This window comes from Astatotilapia calliptera, chromosome 8 (assembly GCF_900246225.1).
Source record: "Astatotilapia calliptera chromosome 8, fAstCal1.2, whole genome shotgun sequence".
Classification (NCBI taxonomy): Eukaryota; Metazoa; Chordata; class Actinopteri; order Cichliformes; family Cichlidae; genus Astatotilapia; species Astatotilapia calliptera.
The window spans coordinates 22,075,928-22,094,768 of NC_039309.1; the positions used below are offsets into that span (position 1 = coordinate 22,075,928).

The window sequence follows — 18,841 nt, forward strand, 5'->3', positions numbered from 1 at the left end:
GCTGAGTCTTTGACTTTATTTATTTTCTGCTGTGTTTTACTTGCATCTATTTGAAAGACTGAGTGTAAACACGAAAAATATTTTATTTTATGTGCTGGAATGTGCAGAAAATAGGTTTAAATATTAAATTAATTTATTCAACTCAGAGAATGTTGCATATAATAAAATTTTTGCTTGATGCATAAAATTAAAAGATTAAAACTAATAAAACAAGTTAAAAAAAAGAGACTTTTCCATTTGATTACATTTTGTATGATGGATTATGTAGAAAAAGTAGAATTGGGCTGAAAGATCTATCGCTTTATCACCTATTCAGGTTGTAAATCGTGTTTTTAAAAAGTAACTAAGTAACTAAGTAATTAATTACTTTTGAAAATAAGTAATCAGTAAAGTAACGGGATTACTTTTTTAGGGAAGTAATCGGTAATTAGTTACTGATTACTTTTTTCAAGTAACTTGACCAACACTGGTCACCACTAATGAACTTCAAAGCTACTGCGTGTTCCACGTAAAACATTCATTAAATCAGGCTACAGTAGTTGTCACACACATTTAGTGTGATCCTGCTGAAACTTAATGTTGGTGATACTGAGGATATGCAACCCTGGTGTAATTTATTTTTGCCTAACATTAGCATTTTACTTTTTTTTCACTCCAGTGCCACAAATGATAAAAGTGGCTTAACTTTGTGAAGATGTGTAATTACACACACACACACACACACACACACACACACACACACACACACACACATATATATAGTGATACATGGAGAAAGAGAGCGAGAGCAGAAGACACAAACCCGAGCCTGCTGCCGTACAGTACATGGTCGCCTGCTCAACCACTGAGCTAAACCAGTGCACAGATTTGTCAAATTTGTGAAGCACAGACGAAACAGAGGTATCTCTCCAAGAACAATGTTGCATGTTTAGAAAAATATGGATGGTTTATTTGACCCTACTTTGACAAGCATTATATTCCATTTCCATGATGTTCAAGTCTTCTGAAGTCAATGAAACACAGTCTACATCCAAATATGAACAGTGGTATATCATTTGTCAACAACACATTCATTCACTTTTCGTCCTACAAACAGTTTTTGCAAAGACACACACAGTATAGTATTAATTTATCCGGTCAAATACTCGGTTAAGTGGGCTTCTATTCTGAACTCACGAAACAGTAATGGTTTATAGTTGTTTTTTAAGAATCTATTGAAAACAGACAGTCTAATATAAAGTCCATCCAGTACAGACTTGTCCATAATACTGCTTCTAGAATAGCTTATTTACAATCGTCTACTGGAAGCAAAAGAGGAAACAAAAAAGAAAAAGAAGAGAAAAAACGCCATTGCTTTAAGAACAAAACAAGCTAGCCATTAATATTAAAATTCAAAATTAATAATCAAAAACAGAACATAATGTTTTTTTCATTGATTGTGCTTTGTAACCCACAAAACCACTTCATTTTTCGAAATAGAACACCTATCAGAGGCACCAAATAGGAGTGCTGATAACATCCAGTTCAATTTCTCTCATTGAGATTCTCTACAACTATGAGTAGGACAGGGCATACAAATGGTTCCTTTTTTTCATTTATTTATATATTTATAAAGTTATTACAGGCTCATTCTCTCAGTTCATCACCTGTGGTGGTGTTATGTCGCACAACAGAAGTCACGTAGGAATCGGTTCGTGTGTTTAACCATGCAAAGCCCTTTAAGATTTGCCAGAAAAGGTCACAGAATAGATTTGTTGGACAAAAGGGGGCTGATAAAGGCATAAACAAACACAAATGGTGCTTTCCCACTAAAACATACACAGAATGGTGCCAAAGCCTGTGGATGAATAGGATAGGCAAGACAGTGACAATAATAGTAGGCAAGTTAGCAGGATAATACTACACCTTCCCCATCCATAACCTCCTCTGGCTTCAGATCTGGCTGGGCCTGTGTATGCAATGTACAGTGTAGCTCGTTTTCCCGGTCTCTCACAGTAAGTAAGTGGAAGTTCTTGGTCCTGGAATCTCTAATTTGGCAGAAGCCTTGGTCAAAGAAAGCAAAATTGCCACCATCCTACTCTAAAAGGAGGCCAATATACCACCGTTTGTCAATCAGACCCAGCCCCTGGCATTCAGCAGTGAGTATTCCTGAACATTTACACAGTCACCTCAGTCTTGCTGCCTGTGCGGTAGTGCTGTGGCTGTTGTTGCTGCTGCTGGTGGTGCTGTGGGATGTAGTGGAGTTGTTCCACAGTGTGAGTCCGTCTCGAGGCAAATGCCTGCCTCTTATTTGCTGTCTGGTTCATGGCTAAGGTGTTGGAGTGCCCACTCCCGCCTGCTCCCTGTACCCCACTTCCGCTGCCTCCACCACCGCTATTGTTAGAGGCACTGGGATGGGAGTGCATTTTGGTCATCTTGTAGCGATCCATTAGAGGCGTAGTTGGAATGAACACGTCTGTGTGTGAGATGGCCCGTGATATTGACTTGTCACTACCATAAAACCCGCCAGAGATACTGCTGACCATGCCGCGCTTCAGCGACCTCATCAGCTTATCTGGTGAGAGCAGAGGATCCTGGGACAGGAGGCGGTCTTGTGAGTATAGACGTTCTTGTGAATAGAGGCGATCTTGGGAATAGTGGCGGTCTTTTGAATAAAGATGTTCCTGTGACAGGAGTCTGTCCTTGGAGTACATACGGTCCTTGGAGTAGAGGCGATCTTGGGAGGTGTGGCGGTCCTGTGGAAGAAGACGCTCCTGGGATCGAAGACGTTCAGCAGATAGGAGCTGTTCATCGGACAGGATCCTACCTCCGTACAGGGAAACACCGTTAGAAGACATGGTATAATCTTGCTGGGGGGCTCTTTGAGGGGACAGGACACGATCTTGGGACATAGCCCTCTGGACACGACGGGGCCTCTGCCTCTGCTGAGACTGCTGCTGTGAGGACTGTGACTGCGGAGGGGCCTGGGAGATGGAGGACTGTGGGGGCTGGCTCTGCTGTTGTTCCCGGTGCTATCGAGCAAAAGACGGATGAGGTGAGTTTATTCATAAACTCAGGGGTAAGATGCTCTGCTGCCGACTACTTCAGAATAACTTCTAACATTTAAATCTGGAAACTTGTGCTCTTGCATCATAGATACATAAAACTTGATAGTACATGACCTTGTTTTGAAGCGTGCACTATTGAACGGAACACTTCTGTACCCACCTGTTCTTGACTCATTTTGAGAACATGAAGGGGAAGAGTGCTTCTTGCTGCCAGGTCGGGCAGGTGGCGCTTACGAGTGTAGTAGTCTTCGACTTCTTTATCTGCTGCAGAGGACACAGTGGGAAAAAAAAAGACACGAAGTGAAGAGGCAATTCAAGGAGCGAAAGAAAGAGAAAACACGGGTAGGTACAGAATGCTAGGGGAGAAATCGTGTAACGTGGAATTGGAGAACACGGCACACAATGCAGAGAATAGTGTTGGGAGACCCATCGTATTTCACCTTTCCAAGCTCATAGAGGGGAATAGAAAATAGAGGCAGAGTATCACAGTCAGACCACATTACATGCTAGGCACATAACATCCACATATCCAGACTTGATCAGGGATGCTGCAGGCAGTTCTGGCTGTGGGGGATAACTTTTCAAAGGTCATTTGAAAGTCTATAAACAAAAAACATCATATACAGACATGGAGGGAACCACGCAGGCACCTCACATATATGCATGCTGGAAATCTAATAGGATTATTACACAATCACATCAACACTGAAGCTGGGAGTGTTTCATATAAACTCGAGTGGGGGTTTTCTTTCGTATACCTGTGTGCAACCAACAAAAACCTCCAAACCAAACAATGAATATAACATGCATTTAAAAGCAGATCAAAAAGACGAGAATACATTTGCAAAGACGAAGTGTAGGAGTGAATGTAGCATTAAATTCATGCCACACGACAAAAACACATGCACAGAGAGCTGTATCGACCAAATAAATACATAAAAAAACACACACGCACACACAAAGTGATGCACATTTACAAAAACTTGACATCTGGTCATAAAGACAGTAGCATAAACCATTCAAAAATGGAAACATTTATAAGTCTGTGAATGAGCGTTTAACCCGCACAACAAGAGACAGGTGAATGCCACTGCCATTGATGGTGGAAAGGTATAATGAGAGCAGATCTCTCCACCTTATTGAGAATTCGTAGATGGCTTTTCGGTGCGAGTCTGTCTTTTTCAATAATGGTACAGCAGTGTTCACACCACCTGTCCAAATTACTCTCATCCAAATCCCCTTCAGCGCCGAGTCACGGGTGCTTGCTGCAAATCGATTCATTATGAGAGATAATAAAACAAGATGTTCCTTTCTCAAGCATAATAGTCTTCAAGATTTGGGCAGCGCATTGCAAACTCATCAACCATATTACCAGAGTGAATGAATAACTCATGATATATAGTGTCCTGCACTGCAATGGGCTAAGTGCTTTTTTTCTCTTCAGTTTGATACCAATTTGCATTAATAAGCAGTACCATTCTTCTTTTATTATCTCAACAATGAAAACTCCGCTCGATGTTCCCTCCAGCGCAATCCGGCATGATCTATCATTGTGCAGACACTAGTTGAGCAACAAAAAGAAACAGCAGAGCCTTTTGGCTATTTGCTGCAGCAAATAATTTGCTTTTGAAGCAAAAAGAAAGTTGGGAAGACTGAAGGAAGGACACCGCCAAGGGATATTTTTCCATTTCAGAACTGTCTCTTTGGTGGGGTCCTATCTCTGACAATTGAATTCATTTGGTTTTGTTTTACGGTCCATCAAAAGCTATTATGTTAATTCTCACAAGCATTCTTCAAATAAATTGTGGTTGTTTTTATTTCTCCAAAACAACTGAGAACCAGTAAATACTACTGCAAACTTGTTTTACCATTTAGTTTCAAATGGTGCCTGGCAGCTCTAAGTGGGAGCCAGTGCAGAGCGACCCCTGACGGGATGAGTTGTAGATGTCCATCTTTCATTTTGACTTGAGCCAGCAGCGAAGCAGGACGCTCATGATGAAACTACACAAGCCGTAACGGATATTTGTATTTCACTTAGAGAATAGCATGAGACGAGAGCTCATTATGCTGTAGAAATTCACCAAAGAAACGCTAAATTAATACCGAGCCAGGCCAGACGCAAGAAGCCGCTGATATATGTGTGATTCAAGAGAAATCATGGCTGCGGCGAGGGAAGCAGGGAATATCAATGAATCAGAGGTTTTTTTTGAGGTGATTAGGCTGCTTTTTTGACAGCTCAGAGTTGAGAAGGGGATACTTTCTGGCTTTAATTCATAGTGCCCTCCATCCACTTAGATCTTTAATCAACGGCGAGCTGCAAAAAGTCCAAAACAACATATACGGGTACTTTTTTCTACAGTTTAATGTCCCGAGTTACAGCAGGTGAGCCATTGTTACATCTGAAATACTTCAGAGCCCTTCAGAAAGTCCCAGCCTGGAGTCAGGAAAGCACACTTAATGCAGTGTTTTTATCATGCAGGGCTTTAGGATCAGGGCAGGGCGCCTATTCTTGCATTATTGCAGTGAACTTGGACCTACTGAGTTTCTTCAAGGACGAGAACCGGTTGAGGTCGGCTTTGACGGCCGCCTCGTAGGAGGGTGGCAGGTGTGACAGGCTCTGGAAGGAGCGTGAGAAAGACAGGTCGTAGGGCTCCGTCTGCGAGGTCAGGATGCCACTTATCCGATTGTTTTCTGGAGACACATACATACATATACAGACACAGAAGAGGGAAAAAGGGGGGGAAATGGGCAGGCTGACGTCTCCTACGCCACCCCCCCCAAAAAGGAGACCCCAGGCAACAATCACAGAAAGACCACCTGCTGTGAAGAAAAAAGAGTGAGCTGGCAGACAGGCTGGAGTTTCAGCTGTACAAATATTTGCTGGAGGCAGAGGTCCTTTGAAATAATCTCCAAATTAATCTCGTCAGTATAAAATAATAATTCCAACCAAGGGAGCCACTGAGTATATGGAAGCCCTGCTCCTCTTCTGGGAGTTTGGGGGTTGTAGTGACCTAAGAAAAAATCTATATTTGTACAAATACACATGAACTCACACATGAGTACATATAAAATATGTTTTGAATAGCTGGTTTTATAAACCAGATAGAGTCAGCAGCTTACATTTCATACTTTGTATCTCTGAGGTGTGAGTCTTTACTAACTCTAACTCTAGACAATCAGAATATGTAGTTTTTGTTTTGATTAAGTTGTTCTCCTGTGTCTTAGCAATCAGGGAGCAAAGAAAATAATCATTCTAAATGACATGAACTTTCTTTCCTAATAGTCTATTGTGCCTTTCTCCAAACTATAAGGGTTGGAGAATGACTGAGATAGATTTTGAGAACAATCACACTTTATGTTGCTGAAATAGAAAACCCAGTCCACTCGTACTAAAGTGGAGTGAGAGAGTTACGTATCCTGTTGATATTTCAGTAAACTAGACTATTAAAGATAGTCATGGCTATAAAACATTTCTTATTTGATAACCCTTAACATTAAAGCCAAACAGGTTGTGTAGGTTCCCCTATGCCAAAGCTACTCTAACCCTTCTAGACACGACACCCTAGGTCCTTTGGTATTAAGCACCAAGATATTAGGACCAGATTCTTTTAGTCATACAAGTTGCAAGGTGGAGCGTCAAATCAATTAGACTTGTTTTTCCAGCACATCCCACACATGCTCAGTTAAATCAGATGGGAATCTGGAGGCTGAAGGACACCTTGATCTCTTTGTTACATTCCTTAAACTATCACTCCAAAATTGTTGTATTCTGGAACCACATATTATCCTGCTAGAAGATACTTTCTGCCTAATAAAGCCTACTACCTTTTGACAGGTGCTGTTATTACAAATGATGGAACTGAACTGACCTGATTTTAATGTTGTAACTTAGTTGAAATACTTCTATCACTTTGGTTGTAGGCTTTCTATGGTTTGTACCATAGCTCTAAAGTTCTAAGTCTTATTGTCTTAATCATCCCTCTGTCCTTTAAAGTTCAGCAATAGTTTGCTGAGGAAAAAAGTTGAATATCTGCCTTTAAGAAACTGTTGCATATTTTAAAACTCCAACTTGTTGGTGCCAGTGATGGGGGAGTATAGGCGGACACATCAGCCACTCAGTGAGTGTTTGGTGTGGGACTGACTTGACAGGCGATGCGGTGGTTTGACGGGAGGAAACAGTGGTCCAAACAAGGAAAGGCAAGGAAAAAATAGACAACACACCAAACAACAGATGTGTGCTGGAGAGTGACCCTGCTTGTGACAGTGCTGTGATGTGAACTGGGACAGGGATGGGAGCAATGCCTGGCTGCCTGTTGTTGGTGTGATGTGAGATGATGCCAGGAAGACGAGGAAGGTGGGGGTGGGGGACTGGACCCAAGCCTTCTTTTCTTCTCACTCTACTCCTTCTCTTTATCTCTCTTTTTCACACATGTACACACACAAACATCCGCAGTCTGTCCCATTCCACTTCCCTCACTCTGTCAATCTTATCTGTCTTACCATGCTGCCACCCACTTTCCTTTGCTCCTTAATTCTTTCTTGTCCATTCAGTATTCCCTTCTCTCTCATTTTCTTTCCCACTCCTGCTCTATCTAGCTTTCCCCTGCAAGCTCCGAGTCTGTCACGCAGTGCAGAGCAGCGGGCATGGGTGTGACTCCACACTAGCCTCCAAACGACAGATAAGAATAGTGTTTTTAGTAACTGCTGCAGGATGGAGAGATGGAAGAGAAAGAGAACAAGAGATGGGGATAAGAGAATCAAAAAGAAACAAGAGACTGAAATGCTCAGTTGTGGTCACAAGCTTACGTGCATTCATTATGGACATGAACGGCAATAATTTGGGTTTTTTTTTAAATAAATTCTTTGAACTGTTCCTTTTAGGGGTGAAATGATTGTGCATGACTGTACATCCATAATGACTTATTTTGGATTGTCTCTAAAGCACACAGAGTCAAAGTTATCCATACAGGCCCAAAAGTGTACATACAGCTCATTTAAATTGACACTAACGTCACTAAAGATGTAGATGGTAAATGGCCTGGTTCTTATATAGCACTGCACACAACTACATTCACCCATTCTATCCAACATTCACACTCTGATGGACGCATCAGAGACCAACTTCGGGTTATCTGGCATGCAGACTGGGCAGATGGGGACTGAACCACCAACCTTCCAATTAGTAGGTGACCTGCTCTACTACCTGATCTACACAATCGTTCCACCCGGGGAAAAAATTGATTAAAGAAATAAAAGCTCATGACATTAATGCCTATGATGAGCGTATGTAAACTCATGACCACGACTGTAAGAAGGAACAAGAGTAAAGTAGCAGGGACGGCAGCATGGCTGAGTGACTGCAGGGGGTCCTGGGAGCTGCAGGGGGGGAGATCGAAGTGAAAAATTTGTGAGTGGGTTGTCTTCCACAGCTGCATTACTAAGTGGGGAATCAACTCAGACTGTGGCATGCTGTTAGCTATCTCATTAGCAGACATACTTTATGTTTAAACACAGTAAAGCCACACAGATGTGGCTCCAAGACTTAAATAGTTAAAAAAAAATCAGCAGAAGATTTTACTTCATAACTTCATAACTATTGTGATATAGTTTTGAAAAACAATAATTATGAGTTGTATCGGTCAAATCTATAGCTATAACTATCTGTAACTTTGATTGTTGTGTTGTTTTTTTCTGGCAAATTAAACCTAAACCCAAAGGCGCTGACTATGTAACATAACCTTTGGTCATAGTAATGACATGAATGACATGACAGTTGATAAGAGCAGCAGTCTTTCAGAATTAAATAACAGCATGGTGTTATGTTCACACAGATGCAGAATTTTAGATGCAGAATTAGTAGGTATCAGTACGTTTACTGACAGTGGCACTAATACTGCTCTGAAAATCAACTCAGGGGATGCAAATGTCCAAGTAGAACATTCTGAACCCTAAACTTAAAGGATACCCTGAGTCACAACGACAAATGCTCATCATTGATGAGAACCACGGGTGACCACGAGAAACTCGTCTCATGGAAGACAGAACATAATTTTGCAACATAAAATAAGCTTAATTGGATACATCAATGAAATGGAAGAAGATAACAACTGATATAAGAGCCTGTCACACAAAGCATTTACATAATTTCGAACAGAATTACACACAAAGTACCAGTCCTCTTACGTGTAACACACATATGTGAGTGTCCCAGTGAAGCTGGGCTCTCAGTAAACTGGCTGCTTGTCAGTAAAAGCCATTCTTATAAAAACCAGCATTCAAAATTGTTGATTTGGTTTTGGTCTTTCTGATGGATTTTTTTGACAGTACGAAAAATACTGCATAAATATAACATAAATAATTTTCTACTGTAACTCATCAGCTTGTGTCCCTGATTCCTGTTGGCCCACATGACCAACAACAAACTGTGCTGTCAAAGCAAAGATCAAACAGAAACTCTTGCTTGAATCAGGTCTGAAAATACACTGGTTTAAGTTAGAGAAAGGAGGAAACAAAGGTAAGAGTCGTGGTATGTACACAAATGTGTGCTGGAATGCAGTGAATGAATATTCACACTAAATTAAACATATGTATGCATGACTTACCACGTCTCAATGATCGGTGAGCTACCGAAACCCAAATGAAAAACAAATATTTCAGAAACATGTTGATGGTAAGAGAAACAGAACCTATTCCTGAAAGACCTTCTGCATATTCAGCACAGCCAGTACAGAAAATCTCCCCTCAAAATTATTCTAATGAAAACAGCTTTTAAGTCCAGAGGCATGCTATGTACACTTGTGTGTATGATTGTGCATTTTCTGCTCTGATATGGAGCAGTATCTCCTGGTTGTTTCAGTCAAGGGCCGCTGGGGGGGTTGTGGCTGTGGGTTTTTATCTGGAAAATACACTGTGTGCCAAAACTTGAAGGATTTCTGGCAGCTTGTGATCAAAGTGTCTGTGTTAGATGTGTTGAAATGGATTTTTCATGTTTTCCATAGATCTCCAAGGCATTTGTTCCCAGTATGCAGTTTTCTTATCTATGCGTGTGATTCTGTGTGAGTCTGTGGATGTATGTGTGTGGACTACACGGTCAGTTGTGTCCATAAAGAAGGAATGAGTCTGTCTGCAGAATTTAGCTATGGCTCCAAAGTGCCTCAACGATAGCAGGTTTTTAATGTTTGTGGTTGAAACAAACAGTATAAAAATCACACGGTGAGATCAGGGCAATGTAATAAATGCACAAGGCAGGGAATATTCAGCTCAATGCCGCTTTTTCTTTTATCTTTGCTATCTTTCCTCTTTCCTCTTTTACACGACTGCTCAACTGGCAGACTGTGACCACGGGCCGCCTCAGCTCCCTCAAAGGAACAGCTGATTAACTTGAGTAATAAAAGCTGATTCACGGTACTGCTCCTCTCAGGCACCGTGAAGTTATGGTGATAACTTTAGTTTTTTAGGACAACAGTGGAGAACATTGTCGTGGGATGGGATGACCTTGACAGAGCATTACGTTGTTTTCACTTTAAAGAAAGAGAGACAGATGGCCAACAACTACTGTCTCTTGTCTCTCAAAGAAAAAAAGTGCCCCCATTTCAAAAATTAAAAATGAAGAAATTGAAAATTAGATCAGTTCAATGAATTTACCCCATTAAACATGTTAAGAGCTGCATTCTAGACTTCCAAACATTTGAAACATTGAACTGACCAGGGAATTTACTTGCATAAGACCCGTTCCCTCTAGTTTTCCTTACCATTCTTAGGTGTGCGTGTGGGGCTACCTAGAGCCACATGGTTATAGTTGTGCTGATGGGTACCTGCAATGACAAAAGCAATGAAAGATCTGTTCAATGTTCACGAGGAATGCTCTGTATGTTCTAAAACACAGACTTCAAGCAGTGTGAGGGTGATAATTAAAGAGATAATTCACTGAAGAAGCTGGAAATGTTGTCTTCTAGTGGCACTTGGAGATATGCTTTTTATATAATTCACAAAATATAGATCTATGTAGAAAACATTGTGCATTTTTAATGGACTTTTATAGTTTAAATAAGACACGATGCCGCAGTTACTTTCCACACTTGCGTGTAAACCTATTCACTGAGTGAAATATCCCTTTAATTTCCTCAAATTAAGAAAAGACATGAGAGACTGTGTGATGAGTAAATCTAAATGGAGTCCCCTGTAAGCTTGACATTAGCCTGCAAAATATGTTTACACCAGACATATTTTGGAAAGTAGGCTAAAACAGACGAAAGGAAAAAAACAGAAATATGGCATACAACATCCTGTCCTGGAAAAGTCAAGAGCAATTACTGTATTTTTTGTAAAGTGTATTATTTAAGAATAAAGACGCGCATTTATGCATTCATCATTACAAAAGATCCATGAACTGCAGTGCTGCAGGTGCATTTGAACACAGGAAACCACCAGTACAACTACAAATGAACAGAGAAAGACATTCTGGTTTAAAATTATATGACCAGTACACAAAAATACACAGTGAACCTACCAAGAGAGGTTTTGCACCAACATTTTTACATAAGCAATGACCAAGCAACTCATTAGAAATGAAAGTTATATTGAACTCACATAAAACATATTTTTTAAAACAGATTTCTTTTAACCTCAGACAAAAGTAGTTAGCAAAAAAACCAAAACAAAGCCAAACCTTCAGAGCAAATTTCAAGGTCTGCAGCCTGTTTACACTGAGCAATTTTTACCTGTTCGTGATGAAGTCTGACTATCATGAGAGAAATTAAGTGAAATCGGTCATTGGGCATCACTTACCAAAACAATTTGTTTTACACTGAAGCCAACCAAGAAATCCCAGAAACTTAGGGGCAGTGTTTGTCAGCTGACTTGAAACCATTGTCATACTTTTATTTACAAAAAATAAAACAACAACAACAAAAAACAGTTGTGGAAAAGAAAACAAAATCCAAACTCAGAAAGAAAAACTATGGAAGAAACACAAAAAATGTTATGACTCATACAAAGAAGGAGCTGATAGTGTTCCCCTGCTTTGGTACATAGTTTTTCATATTTAAATCTAAGACGGTGAAGTTATTGTACATTTTTGTGCCACCAGCTAACTTGCTAACATTGAATGGTATCAGCTTACAGGTCGGCTAGCGACACTGTTATGAACAAATAGTGAAGGATTTAGATTCTTCGGTGATGGGAGCTGTGAAGTGCAGTGACCTTCAGAGATACCACATCAGTAGCGTTCTGAACTGTACTGTCAGCAAAACATTACCAGAGCACACAATTACACAAGGTGACAAATATGTTTCATGTTGTTTGCTTAGCTAATTTAGCTAATTAGGCTAGCATAAGCTTTGCCCTGGTTGCTTCCCAAATCGTGTTCTTGTTAATCTGAATTTTTTAGCATGCATATTATACAGTTGTGTGTTATCTGACACGGTCAAAAATCAAGCCCAGTGTTTGTCCAGACAGGTCATGACTTCAAGCTCAGCCAGAATCCCAGCAGACTAGCTTATGGCTCCAGTCCGTTTTTTTCACTGATGTTCTGTGCTGTAGGTCTTACTGCTGCCATCTCTATCTCTGGCTTTCCACATATGTGCATGGAAAGGCAGTAATTTTTCAGGATGAGTATGCATCAGAGTGATTAATACGTTTCTTATGGATAATGTTTGTACAATATATTTGGGATGTGTTTTTGAACTTGTAGTCTTTGGAATGGACTCTGCAAACTTAACATGCACTGGTCCTCATCTCTGGCCATTATCCCTTTTTTTTTTGTCTCTGCAAGGAAGCTCTAATCAGTAGTAACAGTCAAACGTGTTATCATTTGAGTAAGCAGAGCCTTTTTAAATTTCATCTCAGAGGATAAACAACAGTTGGCTCCAATCACCTATCCATCCTGCTGTGCTGGAGTGTTTGTGGGATGACAGGGAATGTGATGCAGTGGTATGGTGCTCGCCTTGGCACCGCACCGTGGAAGTGCTTTAGTTGAAAGATGGGACCTTTACTGAGCCCATTGTACTGAGAAAGTTGATGAATGACAGCTATTCTCAGCAGCGTGGGTTTGTGTGTTTGTATGAGAGGGGAAGGCAGCAATAGATGGAGACCCCAGTGTAGAGTGTTGCCATTGCAACACGTTCATTTGCTGTCTGCTGCTGTGCCTGTTTAAAAATGCATTAGAGCCAACTGCTGAAACATCCATTTACATCTGTCACAGAAGTGAAGAAGGAGAGTGAGGCCCGACGCTCTCACATCATGGGTTTCAATATTTGCTCGAGCTATAGAGATAGATGAGATGTGTCTTCTGTGTGTTCCTCCACTGGCTTTTTCTTTTTTCTTATCAGTGCTTAACAGTGACTCACAGAAAAGATTATTCAAGGGGATAAATTCACAGACTTCAGAAACTGCTTCTTTGGAACATATTAAATGAACAGCTTAGTAATATAAAGCCATGTATAAAAAGCTATGTCTTTTTAGTTACTATATTATCTGTATCTGTCACAACAGATCTTTTGTTTTTACTTGTCCCTGGTAGCACTATCGTTCATTATTAATGATCTATTATATCACAATAATGCTGCTTATTTTACTAATGCATCAAATCAATGTGTTCTTCACTTTTATCTATGGTCTATGACCATGCGGTGGGGTGTATTGCTGGTGGACCAAAGAAGATGTTCAGATTACTGTCATCCTCATTTCTAAAGTCTTCTCCTATCTATGTTAGAATTCAGGAGAAGACCCCTAAAATGAAACCCCTCCTGATCAGGAATACGCCTGCCAAAAAGAGAGATTTCTTCATTTGTTGGTGTGATTAAACAGGTGTACTCACACTAGGCTCATTTGAATCCCAAAGTCCAATTCCTTTGACTAGTGTGTTACTTTGACTAATTGCTGAGCACTGTGTCCGGGCATGCTTAAGTGTAGTGTGACTGTGTCACCACTTACAAATGAAACCACAAAACACATAAACTAGGGAAGCTAATTTTACTGTGAAAAAGCACTTATCAAAAGCTTCTCTGTGCATGAAAGTGAAAGAGAGTGAGAGGATATGACTTGCTGAGACAAACTGAAGTGCGTTCAGGTCATTAAATGACAACAACAAGGCAACTATTTTGTGTGCTGCAGGTGTGCCACCAAGAGAGCTTGAACTAGTTTAGCTTACAAAATAATTATTATTATGAAGTATACTACTGAATTATTTCACCTAAAATCAGTGTTTGAGAAACTTGCATCAGATTTATTGTTGATTGATGCAATTGATGTATTTATTTGCCAATTAGGCAGTGAGACGCTTCTATTATGGTGTCTGGATGAATACCTAGAGAAAATAAAGTATCAATACTACTGATACAAAGGCTTGTTTTGAGTAGTGATGCCAGGAATGACTGGATCACTACAACCAAGACTTTCTGTCTCTGCTAAAGCTCACTGCATCTACTTTAGCTTATTAGTATAAACAATTCATGAAATAAACATTTTTGGTATGTCACTGAATAGTAGAGCGACTTATGAATGAATGTGCATGTGATTATGCTAATCTTATTAAAGGTGACTAGTAAAACAAAATGTGGTTGACAAACTGGTAATTACATAGCCCTTTCCCTACTCTACCTGAGCATTCAAAGTAGCGTGCAAGCCACATTCACACACTTTATTCTATGCCTCAAGCACTTCCTCAAAATCACACATGGACACATTGAGGGTTAGACACTTTAGCATGCAGACTGGGGGGATTCTGATTAGCAGGCGACCTGCTCTACTTCTAGCCAAGACATCCTGTGTCTGGGAAAACCCTCAGTAATGGTGATAATTTAAGAGAAACAGCCTTTTAATGACACATACAGGGTACATAATAGCAGATTAACTTCTTTTAATTATTAAAAACTGCTAATGACTATGGCCCAGGTATCAGTTGGTTCTGGCGTGGAAAAAACTGCTATGATTTCACTTGATCTTAATTCCTATACTGCAGAGTAGACACAGGATGCCTTATCATAGCGTGCACAGAGTGCATGCATTTAAATCAAACATGGTTAAAACTGGTCCATTTCAATCTAACAAAGAAAGCAACAACCCCGCCCTATCCCCACCCCCAGGAAAAAAAACAAAAACCAACGTGCAGTATTATGTTAATGAGTCACAAAGTGAATGACTCATCTCTGCAAACAAACTTTTTCTGTAATGAGATACAGCAGGTGACAAGTAAACATCTGTCCTCTGTGCAGAACATACAATAATTTATTTTCTTCATTCAATTCAATTCAGCTCAGTTCTATTTTATTTATAATGTATTTATATAGCGCCAAATCACAACAATAGTTACCTCAAGGCGCTTTATATTGTAAGGTGAACTCTTGCAGTATGTATGAAGGGAAGTAGAGAAAAATTAATTAGAGTGTAGAATACACACTCTAATATTAGTTACTCCAGTAACACATGAACATCATATAGTTTCAGTTAATTCATATTCATGACTGATTTATATGTTCTGGCTTGTCTTCCACCCTGTGTCTTTTGTCCTGTCTCCCCCCCCCCCCCTCAGCCCCAACTGGTCGCGGCAGATGGCTGCTCCCCATGAACCTGGTTCTGCCGGAGGTTTCTTCCTGTTAAAAGGGAGTTCTTCCTTCCCACTGTCATCAAATGCTAAAAGGGGGTTGTGTGATTGTTGGGGTTTTCTCTATATTAGTGTAGGGTTTTTACCTTACAATATAAAGCACCTTAAGGCATTTGTTGTGATTTGATGCTGTATAAAATGAAACTGAATTCAATTAAATTGAATGTTTTTACTTTTAGAACTGAAATAATATTTTCATTCTTTACTGATAAACACAACACTAACAGTAAGTATTTATTGTATATTTAAAAATCCAAATGGTATTTAAGCCAATTCCACAACATAGATTAGACTTTTTTAAGTCATTATTTTGGACAGTATGATATCTTTTACCAAGCCTGGTAAAAGATATGTTGCAGTTCAACATGTTTTCAGAATAAGGCTGCCATTTCCACAAAATCCTAGAAGATTAAAAAACATCTGATTTGAAGATAAGAAACATGTTTTCAGTTGAAAAGTAGCTAATTGAGGATAATTGTGGAGAGGTCATCACCAACCATGTAAACTGCATGCAGTTCACGTGTTGTTGCGCATGAAATGTGTAGATTCAGTACACGCTACCCAGCAAGTTTTTAAAAAGTGACAAACTTCAAGAAAAATGGACCGTGCTGATAGGGGAACTCATCATTGAAGGATATTATGTGTCTCTACTGTAAAAATTTGAAAGCAACAGAACCCAGAAACAGAGCATAACTTTGTGAAGTTTTGTCTCAATCTGGTGATTTCCATTCAAAGTCTGGTCTGAGGGGTCCACAGAGAGAGCCAAAGCTGAATGACGGGCTGAGAAGCAGGAGAAGACTAGCTCATTAAGAGCCTGGAGAGCAACGTTCACTGATCCCAAAGTAATCAGGGGACCAATTAACCACATTGAAGACAGAGTCCCAGCACAGTTAGCACCCCCAAACTCTCAGGGCCATGAGTCTGCTTATCAGCTCGGAACACCCAAATGCACCATCATCCTCCTGGGCTCCTGGAGCTGACATGGCAAAAAAAGAAAAAGAAAAAAACTCTCTTGGTACTACTTTAAAGCACCCCAGGAAACCTATTTTTCAGTGGTTAAGTAAGCTTAGTGTGGAGGGTGAGATCTCCTGAATGTTCCGCCATCCTTTACTTATTGCCTTCATCTGCTTTAATTGGCATATTAAAATAGATTCAAAGCCAGTGCTGCTGTCTAATCATACAGTGGGTTGATTATCTGTGATTGACGTACTCTCCAGATTGTTAGGTTAAACAGGATCCCTATCTAAATTGCTAAATGGCCGATTTGCTGTCAGTATGTTGATGACGGAGCTGTGTGTTTGTCAGATGGTGTCAGTCAGATTTAATGGTTAAATCAAGCATATACACCCATAGCTGTGATCAATGGGCTGCAGAGACTAATCTTAAACACCTTTTTTGGATACAGTCACCCTCAAGTCTGCAAGAACATTACTCACATTAAATTTCCCTTTACTGACACGGTAAGTGATCTCTGGAGAATACCTCCTTGGCAAGTTTGCATAATAGCATCCAGATGGCGTGCAAGTGACTCAGTATTCTGACATTTGGCGTGGCATTTTGTTTCACATCACACTTCCAAGCATTGCATCCACATACAACACATAAGGGAGGTAAGAGAAGGCATGCTGAGAAACTCAGAAAATACCTTGAACCCCTTGGCAAGGTTAAATAAGCATTTGTAGTCACATTCTCTGAGGTATCATAGAAACTATCAGAACATTCATTTCTAAGGATTTGCGTTCTGTCCAACTACTGAAAAGCCAGCCACTGAATATCCAGTGAATAGGGATATGTGTATTTGGCCACAATCTCTAGTGAAGCAAATGACAGAGAAGAGAGTGGTGAGTGATGAGAGACTGAAAGGGGAGAAAAATAACAAACATATGACCAAGGTCACCAAGCTCTAGACACCAGCTGCCTAATGTTAGCACCATGCACATACAAAATCATTTTGAGCCACATACAAGCATCATGTACTGTACACAAATATAACAGAGTGACAGTGATATATGAATAAATTAGCAAAGGTTGACTTTTCTATTCCAGATCAGTATTCCCTGGGGATTCACTTTAGAAAGGACAGTTTCACATTTAATAATTAATAAAATACGTTCAGCACAAATACAGTGTGCCCTTCGTGTAGCTAGGGTGAAAGTGAGGCTGAAGACGTACAGTAGCTGAATAGCGGAAGCTCCAAATTTCATGAAAGAGGCTGGATTTCATTTCCAGTCAAAGCTGTAGTTAACCCCAACCCCATATCTGGGTAAGGAAAAACAAATGTTAATAAATGGTGTGAACACAAACATATTTGATGCTTCAGGCATGCCCCGCGTCCAGTTTAAATGAGATGTCGCATTGTTTGTGCTCAAGAGTTGAGAAACGCTAAGCTTTTCAAGTCGCTTACAGTTCTCATATAATCACACTGTGTTTATTGAAATGGTTGAGCGCTGCTGCAGGCTAATGAAATCAAATAATGCTTGAGTAGCTTACTGTTCAAGGTGATTTTTTTTCTATGCTAACATAGATGCTATGCTATGCTAACAGCTAATCAAAAGTTGTGTTAGCTTGCCATGTAATTTGCTATGACGAACATACCCAAACATACCCATTAAGCCTGTTTTTGAAGATTCTCACCCACCCTCTGCTCCAGCTGTGTCCCTGTGTATTTGTAACCCTCTCTTCCTATTTTTCACATTATCCGTTCACCCTCATGTGTCTACCAGTTTTCCTATCTTACATCATTTTTTCGATTTCCTCGCATCTCTGTTGGATTAGTTTTCTCCTCAGCTAGATTTGTACAGCATGTTTTGATTTATCCTCTTTTTTTTTTTAGTTTGGCAAATAGATTTTTTTGTCATCCTGAGATTTTGTCCAACATTTGGATCCATTTCTCACCATATGTATGTTCAGAAATCAAATCCAGATAAATTACAGTTAATACCCAGTGAAATATTCATTAATCCTACAAGACTTTAACCATAGCTTATGATGCCACGATTCCAAAGTTTTCCAAACCTTAACTCTAATGGAGTTCTGAATTGAGGAATCATTTTGCTCATCCAGTATTCTAGCCTGCCAGTAAGGGCTGTGCATACTGCCTGTCTCATTAGCATGAAACTTGAGCTGTTGCCCTTACAAGAATGCATTATTTAAAATCTGCTGAGGAATGGGAGATTTCATAGTAACACATCAG

The 18,841-nt window shown here is 40.0% G+C and overlaps 1 protein-coding gene across 5 annotated transcripts in view; it reads right to left on the minus strand.

Annotated features, from left to right (window-relative positions):
* Positions 1 to 923: 923 nt before the first annotated feature.
* The window catches only part of LOC113027714 (shisa family member 6), a 76,380-nt gene continuing 58,462 nt past the window's right edge, over positions 924 to 18,841 (minus strand). For 3 of the 5 annotated variants that reach the window (XM_026177435.1, XM_026177434.1, XM_026177433.1), the window contains 5 exons: positions 10,799 to 10,861; positions 9,650 to 9,670; positions 5,586 to 5,738; positions 3,208 to 3,311; positions 924 to 3,011 (listed from right to left, as the gene is read on the minus strand). In XM_026177435.1, coding sequence (XP_026033220.1) covers positions 2,157 to 3,011; positions 3,208 to 3,311; positions 5,586 to 5,738; positions 9,650 to 9,670; positions 10,799 to 10,861 — 1,196 coding nt within the window. In that variant the 3' untranslated portion in view covers positions 924 to 2,156. The remainder of the gene's footprint in view (positions 3,012 to 3,207; positions 3,312 to 5,585; positions 5,739 to 9,649; positions 9,671 to 10,798; positions 10,862 to 18,841) is intronic. The other 2 variants (XM_026177436.1, XM_026177437.1) reach the window with 2 other exon arrangements.